This window comes from Typopeltis vanoorti, chromosome 7 (genome assembly GCF_054136105.1).
Source record: "Typopeltis vanoorti isolate ZY-2024b chromosome 7, IOZ_Tvanoo_1.0, whole genome shotgun sequence".
Lineage (NCBI taxonomy): Eukaryota > Metazoa > Arthropoda > Arachnida > Uropygi > Thelyphonidae > Typopeltis > Typopeltis vanoorti.
In genome coordinates this window covers 54,574,199-54,587,463 of record NC_143555.1, presented here as the reverse complement: position 1 = coordinate 54,587,463, position 13,265 = coordinate 54,574,199, and the positions used below count along the sequence as shown (strand labels likewise).

The 13,265-nt window shown below is 32.3% G+C and overlaps 1 protein-coding gene across 6 annotated transcripts in view; it reads left to right on the top strand.

Annotated features, from left to right (window-relative positions):
• Ask1 (apoptotic signal-regulating kinase 1) overlaps nucleotides 1–13,265 on the top strand; it is a 937,451-nt gene that overhangs the window by 289,774 nt on the left and 634,412 nt on the right. For all 6 annotated transcript variants that reach the window (XM_090395264.1, XM_090395267.1, XM_090395262.1 and 3 more), the window contains exon 11: nucleotides 5,803–6,075. In XM_090395264.1, coding sequence (XP_090251390.1) covers nucleotides 5,803–6,075 — 273 coding nt within the window. The remainder of the gene's footprint in view (nucleotides 1–5,802; nucleotides 6,076–13,265) is intronic.

Sequence of the window (13,265 nt, the reverse complement as noted above, 5' to 3'; positions counted from 1 at the left end):
CTCCAAGTGACTTTTTTTCGGATGCCCCCTATTCTGGTGATCTCTACTTGCTCATACTCAAAACATCACCTTTCGTCACCAGTTGATTTTGGAATCCCCAATTCATCTTCAGTCAATCTCATGGACGATTTTGGGTTTTCCTTGATGTAATCACGCACTTTTTCGATTTTAACTTCGCTCAGTCCAGTTTTTGGATGGCCCAGCTTTTCGTCGTCCTCAAGCATCTCACGACCACTTTGAAATCGCTTAAACCACTTGTAAACTTGACTACAGGATAAGCATTCATTTTTTGCAATTCATCAAAATTTGATGCATTTTGGTAAAACTTTTACTAAGTTTAACACAAAAGTCAATCGCAGCTCTCTGTTTGAAACTCATTTTCTGACAGTTTGTCAAAACACACTGTCACTCTTGGCACTATAACTCGGCTTCTATGAAACAAATGTCATAAACAGTTGACACAACACTAATGAAGGTTGTCGTTTTCGACAACAAAAAGATACAACAGGTGACGCCACTAGTTTCTTCTATTTTCGAAAAGTTCGGTTTCTTTTTGGACAGAGTGTGTAAGTTATGAGTGGTAACTATAACCTTAATGGCTGAATCTATATAATCATATTCATCAGTTGATTTAGGAACATTTTTCCAGTTATATATTTAAAGTGGAAGTGAGAAAGTGATTGCATATATGGAAGTTTTATCATCATTAACTTACCATTGATCACTTTCCTAATATCCTATTTTTTAATAGATACTGCCATTGATGCCATCACTTCACTCCCCCTAATCTTTATCAGAACTCTCATATCTGTGGGTTCTAGTCTACAAGACAGTGTTTTATTCCTAACCCACTTCTCAGATCCATATGTTAAAATTGCTTTGAACACTGCCTTTTATATAGCTAGTTTAGTGTTTTGACTAATTTCTCTTGTATTTCATATAAATTTATTCAGTTGACTTGTTATATACCAGCTTTGCTATTTCTGCTGTCTATTTCCATGCTTAGTTTGCCATCTTCACTAGAAACTGTGCCTAGATGTCTTACTTCTTCTATAGGTTCTCCATTCAGGATGCAGTTGAAGTTTTCTATTTCCCAGCCTGTTTTCATTGTCTTGGTCTTTTTATTGCTGATTTTCATAAAATTTATGACAGCAGTTATTCATTATTTATTTGTTTATTTATTTTTTACATGGAATCCTGCAGACTTGCACTGAGTTTATTTAGAAGTATAACATTATCTGCATAAAGTAAAGAGCTGAGATTAACGTTGCCAATTTTGATATCAAGTTTAATGCCACTTTCCTTTATAATGTGATCCATATGCGATGAATAGCAGTGGAGATAACATGCACCCTTGTCTCACATGTGATTTAATATCAAACTATCTTCCTATACTCCTTCAGTTATAACTCTTGGCTTCAAACTTAAATATAGACTGTCTATTGCCCTGTATAATGTCTCATTTACATCATATAAATGTAGTATTTTGAACAGCTTTTCTCTTGGCATATTTATTTATTTGTAAATAAGTAAATTATATACTTTAGATTTAATTAGAGTCAAGACCTCGTTTTTTTTTTTTTTCTTCAATGTTTATGCATTTTTAAAATCAGATACAAACCTGATTTTGATTATGGGGAAAATTGTTCTTTCTTGTTATATTTAATATTGAATGTTCATAAAGAATTAACTGAAATATAAAACAAGAACATTTTTTAGAATGATTTTTGGAGGATGGTAATGTTTGATAATAGTTGGTGAAGATGAAATGTACAAAGTGTATGTGGAGTGAAATGAGGAAAATTGTAGATAAGACAGAAATGTAAGGCTGCCAAATTAAAGAAGTAATCAATGATTCGAGAGTATAGTGTATGGGAATGCAGTTATTATAGGTGTTTAGTAGGAAAGTGATTTAGTTGAGTAAGACAATCTGGGAATGAATGTCAAGATGCAGAGAGTAAAAAATAACAGCATTGTAAGAAAGTTAGTTAATGTGTTGCTGAAGAATGATGGTAATGAGTTGAGATAGAAGCAAATATGAATAGCGTGTTAACAGAACTGTGTGAAGAGAAAGGAGTGCAATTTGTGAACATGTGGGATGCACCTCAGGGATGAGGGATTGTATGTAAATAGTTTTTTTCAAGTCTTGTGGAGTGGCTAAAATGGAATGACATTGTTGAACATGAGATCTAAACAAGTAAGAAATGGTGAGGAAAAGTAGGAGAGATTGATGGAAAAGAAGTGTCAGGGTGTACAGTGAGATAATGTGTGAGAAGGTGAATGCGTGAAGCAATAGTGAATGTTGTATGTGAGCAGGCAACAAAGGAATGCGATGGCTCTGATGCATTGGGAGCAGTTAAATGTGGAAAATATTATGGATCAATAGTAATATGGGGATGGCCAAGGGCATGTAGAAAATAGCTGCAACTGAGAAGTTCTATCAGCAGTCCTTTTTGGCAAATAAATGATTGTTTACGCATGCCAAAACTAACAGAAATTAGGGGAACAAAACCAGTGCATGATTTTCATTTGCCCAAAATTTGTTGGAATTAATGAGACCTGGTTGGATGAGGATGACATCCTGATGAGAATAGAGATGGTGGTGGTGAGATGTTTGTCCTGAAGCTAGAAAGGGAGGAAAGGCAAAGGAGTTTCGTTCATGCAAGGAGGAAATAGGGTCAATGGTTTTTGAAACAGTATGGTGTAGAGAAGAGGTGGATGCAATGAAATATATAGTTAGATTTTGCTACATCCTGACAGTATGGAGAGCATTAACAAGGAACTGTCTATGCAAATTAACCCCTAGTAGATAAGAAAAGAGAGTTCATTATAGTGATCATTCCAATGTAGATTGGAATGAAGAGTGGCATCTGAGAACAAAGTTGTTGGGAACTTCCTTAGACATCAACTAACAGAAGACAGAATTTCAGGGAGTTGTATTTGATTATCACATCAGAAGACATTATCGTATATGGAGAGTTGAGTCTGTCTCCATCTGTGTTGAGTGATCACAAAACCCACCATATGAGGACTTTTGTGATCGCTAGACCAACCATGTGTAGATTTCTGTGAGGAAAAGATATATATATATAACTACACTGTTGATGATTATGAAAACCATACAGAATTCCTCATATAGTTGGCCTTGTGATAAATCCACCAATGTTGAGAGACTCAAGTCTCCATTTGCAATAATGTTTTCTGATGTTATAATCAAATTTAGTGTCTTTAAATCCTTTGTCCTCTGTTACCTAACCTAATCTAGCCATATTATCATTATACTTAAGAGAGACCTCCTATTAAGAGAATATGGCACATCAGGACACACCCTTCACATAAGATTAGATGGGGAAAAATCAGATTGCTACAAGGAAGTTATTACAAGTTGGAGAGATGTTTTTGGAGTCAGCAACAGCTATGAAACATTCTCCATAGCTCAACAAGTATGGCTGTATCATTTTGCCAAAAATATAGGAGACAATCATTTTAAGATCGAATTAACTTCTCTTTATCCAACAACAGATGGCAACAAGTAGGACTTGAGTTCTCTTCTGTGTTGTCCATCCATCACAATTTTAAACTGTTACCACTTTTATCCAATTGTTGCTGTTTACATACTCTGTCAAAATCTTTGTGCTCTGAAGATGCTATAAATGGTATGCTATAAAACCAGTAATAAGTGCTATAAAGTATAAAAGATGGTATAAAACCAGCAAAATACCAGCATCTAAGTAAATAATTAGATAATTTATTTTCTTATTATTGTCTTGTGTTGTGAATTTTCTCTCTAAATGGTAACATGATTTAATAATAACAACTAATATATATATATATATATATATATATATATATATATATATATCCTGTAAATGAACAGTTAGCAGAATTACAATACTTAGCAGAACAAATGACAAGTTAGTAAACTCAGCCTTAGAAAATAATTATATCATCCTTAAATAACATAGCATTTTCAACTTGGATTAATGCAACACAATTATTCAGCATAGCTTCTTAGTCTTCTTTTACTATGCCTTTCAGCATTGCTTCCTAGTAATTTCACCATTTAATAGTACATTGAGTATGATACTTTAGCAGTTCTACAAAAAAACAGTATCACTAAATGCTCTTACTGTAGTTAACAACCAAATGTTTTCTTGTATGATACAAGCTTTTTAAAGTTTGAGTATAACTTGCATATGCCTTAAAAAAAACTTTATCAACTAGAACTTCTTTATTCTTCAGAACTGTAATCATCTGACTTTATTTCATATTTTCAGTCATATGAGATTAATTCCATATTACATTTTGTACCTTGCTTGACATGATTTATTTTCAGAATTAAACCAAAGGAAATTTCATTACTCTTAGTAATGAATTTCTTTCCTAATTTGTTATATCCATAGTAGTCACTCAAAGCTACAATTGTTAGGACTTCTGTGCCATTAATATGAGAACAATTTATATAATCCAGTCATTTCTTCTTCCTTATTCTAGTTTCATTTGGTTAATTTCCTTCTTCCAATGTTCTCTTACTAAAACTGCATGCTACTTTCTGTTTCTTCTCTCCCTCTTTTTAGAGATTGTCAGAAGTTTGTATCTCCCTCTCTAACACTCATTGATCAGCAAAGACAAATAGTTTGGTTACAACGTTTGCAAATTCTCCATTTTTTCCTTGTCACCATGACTGCACAAGTAGATCAATACTACTACTGCTGATTTACATATAGATTTGCATGCTGCATAAGATAATTGAAGATAAAACAAGAGTTAAATATTTCCATTTCTTTTCTTAGTGCATTTTGAGCTTATACTTTCATACACTTAGATAGCTTCATGTAAGAATTCATACATGGGTAATTGAAAACCCTAAGTTTGCATTCTTACAACTCTGAAAAAAAAAAATCTACTGCCTTCATTAGGTATAAGTATGAAGTGCTGTTATTTTCTACACATACACCAAGAATAATCTTGTTTGCCATTTTGTATGTACTATTGTTTTAACTACATTCATTTCTATATTTTTATTTTTGTTTTAAAAAAAAGCCTATTTCAAAGGGAGAAAAATGATTTTTTTAGTCATTTAATAGTTTTTTTACTTTTCTCAACATCATTGGCCAAGTGAATAGTGAATCTACTCTTTAAATTATATGCTGTAGCTTTGAATCCTACTGCGGCATGTCTGCATATCTGTAGGTGGCAAATGATTTTCATTAACTGATTGAGATCTCCTCCGTGATTACTGAAAGCCTGAAATGGCTTGAAAAAGGACCATGTTTAGTCTCCTCTAGCACATTTACAGCACTAAATGTGCTCTAAGTTTATGACCTTTTGTGATTTGGATTCTCATTAAATAAAAATAATAATAAATAAATAAATAAAAAACTGAATACAGCTTGATGAGATTTTTATTGATATTTATTTTATATGGGAGAAATGCAAAATTAAACAAAAAAGTCTTGTTTTTCTAAAATTATAAACTTGTTTATGCAGAATCTCCTGACATGATTTCATAAAGTATTTAACTCACTCAGTACTGTCATGAAGTATTTATATTAAATGTACTTGCACTCTATATAATTTAATACATCTAAAATATGTATATACTTTTTTTTCATTAGTATTCTTTTCAGACTAAAATGCTTTATAAATCATGTTTTACTAGAGTATTAATTGTATTAAATATCATCTGATTTTAGTTCTTATTGACAATAGGAAAAATCTGTTAAAAAGTGTGTGATCTTTGCTAGCACATTAACAGCAGTAGTAATTTTCATTTATTTGTTTTCTTGTTTCTTTATATAGGTATAAAAAGGGATTTGAGGTTCAGCCTAATGAATATGCAGGTATTAATCTTGCCACGTTATTGGTGATTGAAGGACATGATTTCTCACAGTCCTCCGAGCTACAGCACATTGGAAGGGTTCTTAACAATCTCATAGGTCGTAAAGGCAGCTTATCATCTTTACAAGATTATTGGGATGTTGCAACTTTTTTTGAAATAAGTGTTCTTGCTGAAGATTATGCCAAAGCTATACAAGCTTCTGAGTGTATGTTTAAGTTGAAGCCACCAGATTGGTTTGTATATTTATGTATTTTTGTTGTTGTTTTTTTCTTCATCAGTAATATCAAGGATACCTGATAGAACCTTTACCTAAAAAAAAAGAGAAGGCACAGTTATGTATTTGCCACATAACCCTTCCGATTGTTAACTTTTATATGAAAACTTTTGAACAATGTTTTCTAGATTCCATTCTCTATAGCCCAAAGTTTTTCTTTGATATATTGATGAAATATTCATAAACTGGCACCATGCAAACTCTGTGCATACCCACACACACAGTTTGCCATTGAAATTGAAAAACAAAATGCACTTCCTTTTCTGGATAGAATTTTTAAATACCTTCCCTTAACTGCCTACTGAAACCAGTATATGCACACATATTCCTAACATGGCTTAAATAAACTAAGTACTATTACCACATAAAAACAGAGATTTGTCTGCTCTGATGAACAATTAAAAAAAAAATTAAACAAAATTCTTTATAGAAATATACCTTTTTTGAGATATTCTACTCCTTATCTACCTGGGAGTGAATGTACTGCAAAAGTGCACTCTAATTTATCCTGTGCAGAAGGAAGGATGAACATAACACATTAGGTTTCTTGCTTATTGAAACTCTGGTTTCTTCTTTTGTGCTAGAATGGACTGGAAAGGTCCTTGTTGCCTACATGCCAAAACATGGCTTTAATGGAAAAGTAAGAAAATTTGTGAGACTACAGCAAAAAGTGAAGACACTAAAAATTTCCAAAATTTGGACATTTTGAATCCATCTTATACAGCTCTTAACAGTTAGCCAAGGTATCTCTGAACATTATCTTCATTATCCCATCCCATTACTTGAGAATTGACAAGTGAAGACTTTCGAATAAGATTATAGCTGCCTAACTTTTGTAAATCTGTTACTCTAATGATTGAATTGGGCAAACTGAAATTAGGACTCCAAATCATCAATTTTTTTTTTTTTTTTTTTTTTTTTTTTTTTTTTAAGACTGAAAGTCACTAATAAGTTCCCTGACCTTTGTTGGCATCACAAAACTACTCAGCCAAAGTAAAGTCATGACCTAAAGCTATCTGAACTAATTCAAAACTGTCCAGCTAGTGAAGATAACAACACTAATTTTTTTATGTGAATCCTGTCTATGAAGGGTTGTAAATTTGTAGTAGATGACTGACTATTGTAGGTGGGCTAATGGTTAGATAACTAAAATCTAGAGACCAAACATGGTACTGATTTTATATTAAGCTGATCTGAACAGTGAAATTATCTGCTACCTAAAGACTGTCACCAATATCCATGCTCATGGTGGGATTTGAATCCATGACCTGTTGTTTGGAGAGTGGATATATTATGATTTCAGCCAACTAGGATGCAAAAGTGTCCAAGTAGTTCGTGTAAAATCACTTTTTTTTTATCCCACTGAAAGTAGGATTAAAGTTCAGTAATTTGGTGAAATTAGTCATTTTGTTGTATGTATATCCTAGAAAATAACCTTGTGAAAGCTGATTGAATAACTAATTTTATTTTGATTAAAATTATTACTCAGACATGGATGTTTGTCATTTTTTTAAGGTGGAAAATAAATTTCATTGCCTGTTGTGAGACTACTGCTCTGCTTATTGGAGGCCTAAAGTGGCTTAAAAAATTCTATGCAGATCTCCAGAGCAGGATTTCTGGACTATGTAAAAATATATATATAATACACATAATCCTTAACTAGAATTTTAAATAAAACTGCTCGTGGTTATCAAACTGCGCAAAAGAGTGCAAAGATATCTCACCTCTTATACATGGACGATCTGAAGTTGTATGCAAAATCAGAGAATGAACTCGAATCGTTGCTTAACACTGTGCACGTATTCAGTCAAGATATATCAATGGATTTTGGCTTAGACAAATGTGCAATTGCTGGAATAACAAGAGGAAAGTTTGAAGATATGAGAGAAATCGAGCTGCTCGATGGTGAAATAATCAAGGCAATAAAATTCAAAGACAGCTACAAATATTTGGGAATTTTAGAAGCATCACAAATTCTGCACAATAAGATCAAAGAAAGAACTAGAGCAGAATGCATAAGACGATTAAGAAAACTCTTTAAGTCAATGCTTAATGCTGGAAATTTGAAAAAGGCAGATTAATGCCTGAGCTATACCTGTTCTGAGATATTCAGCAGGCATTGTTGAATGGACCCAGCTAGAGATGGAAGATTTAGACCAAAAAACTCAAAAATTAATGACAATGCACCATGCCCTCAATCCTCACAGTGACATTGATAGGCTATATCTATCACGCAAAAAAGGAGGTAGAGGATTATTACAAGTGAAGCAAGTTATTGAAGAAGTAAAACGAAATTTAAATGATTATCTGCAGCAAACAACGGAAAAATTTCTAATTGAGGTATGGAAAGAGGGTTTATTTAAACTCGTGGAGACAAAATTGGAATACAAAACTTACCAAGTAAAAGTGAGAACTGAAAGATGGAAAAATAAGGCATTGCATGGAAAATATCTTCACAGCATAGAGGACAGCGCTGACAGCAACTTTGCCTGGCAATGGTTGAGAAATGGAGCACTAAAGAAAGAAACAGAATCGGTAATTTTTGCAGCACAAGAACAGGCCATTAAAACCAATGTTATGAAAGCAAAAATACAAAAAATTCAAGAAGACAGTAAATGTAGATTGTGCAAAGAAAAGGAAGAAACAGTAAACCACATAAGTGGATGCAGCAAAATCTCACAAATTGAGTACCGTAAAAGGCATGATAACATAACTAAGATAATCCACTGGCATTTTAAAAAGTATGGGTTTGAAGTATCTAAAGACTATTGGAAGCATAAAGTTCACCAGAAAGTGGTTGAGAATGAAAAAACTAAAATACTCTGGGATTTCAAAATCCAGACTGACAAAAGCTTGGAATGTAATACACCCGATATCACAGTGGTTGAAAAAAGTGAAAACAAGGGTATTAAGTTTATCGAAATATCAGTACCAGGAGATAGTCGGATTGACGACAAAGAAAATGAAAAAATTACAAAATATCGCGATTTGCAAATCGAAATCGAACAAATCTGGCAAAAGAAAACGAAAGTTGTTCCCATAATAATAGGTGCTTTAGGCGGCATCCCAAAAACATTGAAAAAACATCTAGAAGCACTCGAGTTAGATGAAAGACTCATACCAATTCTTTGGGGGTAGCCAAACTTCATGAGAGGTCTCAGAGGAGACCTAATAGAAATGGACTGAAGCAAGCAGAAGGGTTCCTTGTTCCAGAATTGCTGTCAGAGAGGAGGCTGCCCAGTCCAGAGTCGCCATCAGAGAGACTGCCTGGATCCACGTTGCTTGAGAGAGGAGTTTTCGACTTCTAGAAAGGAGCTTCTCGGTTCAAGACGTCACTAGAGTGAGACTACTTGTAGGACACAGACAAGGTTTCAACTTGCCAAAAGGAAGAGTTCCAATTGCCAGAGAAAAGTTTCCAGACCAGGTTAATGTCAGACAATCACCAGTGTGTTGTGTTTTCATTACAATTTGATGAATCAAATGACTTCACTGATATTGCTCAGTTAATGGCATTTATTCGCATGGTATTTCAAGATTATTCAAGTAAAGAAGAACTTTTGAAAATTATACCATTATTGGGAAGGACTAGAGGAGAAGACTTTTTTGGCATTTGATGAATTTGTGAAACAACACAAACTTCCGCTTTTTAAACTTGTGTCTAATACTACTACTGATGGTGCTCCTGCAATGATAGGTAATAAATCAGGCATAATTTCAGTATGTAAAAACGATGACAAATATCCAGATTTTTTAACGTACCACTGTATTATTCACCAACTAGTACTGTGTAGTAAAAGATTAAACACAAAAGATGTTTTGGATATTACATTTAAAATTGTAAATTCTGTTCAGGAAAAGCCCTGAACCTCGGTTATTTAAATTACAGGCAGATGATAAGGAATTTCTGTTGTACAATAATGTTCGCTGGCTCAGCAGAAGTCAATTTTTAGAAAGATTTCTTGTATTAATTAATGATATAAAAATTTTCTTGATGAAAACGGAGATATTTATCCACAATTAAGTGATAAAAGATGGTTGTTACACTTATCATTTTTAGTAGATTACTGTACGAAATTAAGCAATTTAAATTTAGAGTTACAAGGTAGAGATAAAAATTTAATTGACATTTTAAGATCAATAAAAACTTTCCAACAATACTTACTTTTATTAAAGAAAAATATAAATGACCACTAATTTAGACATTCCCATATTTATTAAAATATTTTGAACAAAATCAAGAAATGCTTCGCTATGATTTAAAAGAATTTATTCATGAAATAGAATTAGTTGAGGAAGAAATTAATTCAAGATTTTAAAGATTTTAATAAAACTGGAATGATTGTATCTTTTATCAATAATCCATTTCAAGAAAACTTGAACATCACAGAAATTTCAAATAAAATTAGTGGGCTGTTTGATATAAACCAAGCTGAAGTAGAACTTGAAATAATAAACATTCAGAATAATTTACATTTAAAATCGGTAAGCAATGAAGTCATTTGGAAGCATGCACATGAAAAATTCCCAATATTAACTGATATTGCATGAAAACTTCTGTCGTGTTTCGGATCGACATACTTGTCAGAATCCGCTTTTTCAGATATTACCCTCATAAAAAATCAATTAAGAAACCTATTTACAAATGATCATTTGGATGATTGTCTGCGATTGGCCACTTCTTCATATCAACTTGACTATGAAAATATTGCGAGGTACAAACAATGTCAAATTTCACATTAACTTTTTTTTTCTTTTAAATCAACCAGCATTTCCTCTAACTTGTGAGTTTGTAATCAATCTGTTGTGTTTTCTAACTTTGGTTTTCCAAATTAGAGAAATAAATAATTTATTCCAATACATATATATATATATTTATTTATTTATTTTTTTTTTGTTGTATTAAAATAATGAAAAGTGATAAATAAATTTTAAATACACAAATAAAGTTTTTAGTTGTGTATTTTTTTTAGTTGTTTATTTGTGCGTAATCAGATATAAGATTTGGGGACGTGATCTATATAAGAGAGTAGATCGGCGAATAACTTATATATAAGAGAGTAGATCTCCAAATAACTTTTTTATAGAAAAGTAGCGCGTGTAGTAAAAAAAAAAGTTGAACACCACTGTACTAAGAGGTATTCTTTTTTGGTTACAAACCTACCAGAGTGATAGAAGACATTCCATCTCTATCATTAAATGGTTTTTATTTCAGGCAATCTGCATGCTTAAAGAAGTAGCAACTTTTCTTTGTTCTTTCTATTCTTTGCTCTTACATAATATAGTCCAATAGACTCACTGTATCCCAGATCTCGCACAATCATTGTATTACTAGCACCACTTTCACATCTCTTAATGACTTCCAGTTTTTCTTCTAACGTAATTACTTCTCTTTTTATTACTGCCGCTTTCTCTTTACCACTTCCTTTATCAGAGGTTGAATATAGTAAAGCCTTATGGTTATCTAAATTAAAGCAAAATGGAGGAAAAGTGATTGAGCAAGAGAAGAGTTTGCAATGATAGTTTTGAGTCAACTGCTGAGTGTCGTTGGCCACTGCCCTCAGCCCTGCCACTGCCCACTACATTGACAAGTGGTGCCACTAGCTGCAGATTGGTGACAAAAATTTTCATGTAACATAAAATTTCGCATAACTTAAAAAAATCCCACTGATTAATCACTCGCTTAAAGTGGAAAATAGTGTCATTTCGCTCAATCGTGCACATTGAATTTGCATTAAGTGAAGTTTTCCTGAATGTGTGTGTCTGTATGTATATATATATATATATATATATATATATATCAGTGGCATCACGTGCACATTTCGGTTGGGTGTGCTGTTGTGTGGGTTATGCAACCCGCGCTGCAAATTTCACGTCAGTTTGACCGTATGCATGGGTTGCAGAAAATTTTCCGTGGGGGGGCAGTGGGAGGCAAAGCTTGGAGACAAATAATTACATCAATAAATTTTTATAATTATTGATTTAATTAAATAATTACATCAATAAACGTCCTTTAGTTTTTTTTTTATTTAGTGTAATTATTTGTCGATGTAAACTATAAATACATTACTTTCATTTTGCATCGATTTTAATGATCTTTAATTCTTGGAAAAAAAGTATTTAGAATTAATAGTTTTTAGCACAATTTAATATATAAAAAATTGACCAGCATATTTTATTAAAAATCAATTAATTAATCCTAAATTAAATTATTTCAGTTTAAAAGCAAAAAAATCATAAAACTAACAAGTAAAATAATATTAAATTACATACACTTACCGTTTAAAAATGTATTTTTCTGTTTAAATTTGTTTTGCTATAAATTCACAATTCACACTTCACTCAGTGACTCACATAGACACAGAGGGAAAACTAAACAGTCCCTGTTCACAAATCAGAAAAAGATGAACCAAAAACAGGTACATGTATTTTATTGCTGCAATAAAACATGACTGTGTGATTTCATTTTTATCGATGTATGAAAGTTTTGAGAGAGCATAGCGCATCAATGCTCATCTTAATTGGTCCAATGCAATTAATTGCAGGATAACTTCGAATACTTCTGCATAGAGTGGGGGAACAATCTGTTTGTTTTAACATTTATTAGAAAACAACAATGAAGTAGAATGCTATATTTGGTTGGTATATTTGAAATACTCAAAGATGAAAATATGTGAACCATCGTTTATAAGACGTAAGAATAGGAAAGAATAAGTGTGTGAGTAGAAGCACTTTCATTAATGGTAAACAAATTATTAATAATTATCATTTGTGATATGTGTGTGTCCTATAAGTTGCTGGGTAGAGCGAATAGCATGATCCTATAAAGTCTAAACATGAATAAGTGAATTTATGATGGCATAATTTAAAAAAAAAAACTTATGAAGAGAGAGAGAGAGAGAGAGAGAGTATTGCAGGAATAAATATGGTGTGATGAAGCAGCAAATCAATTTCGTAAAATTTGTTGCACATGTTATGCGTATTTCTCTGGTTTGTGTATATTTTTCGCTGTTTTTCCAAGAAATTTCTTTTGTTTACTGAAACTCAGTATACATAACATTCAATCATTATCAGAATTATCCACACTTTCAAGAATCCTACATTCATCAGTTTTTTTTTTTTTTTTTAGTATCAGCAGTTCTTCTGTCTTAT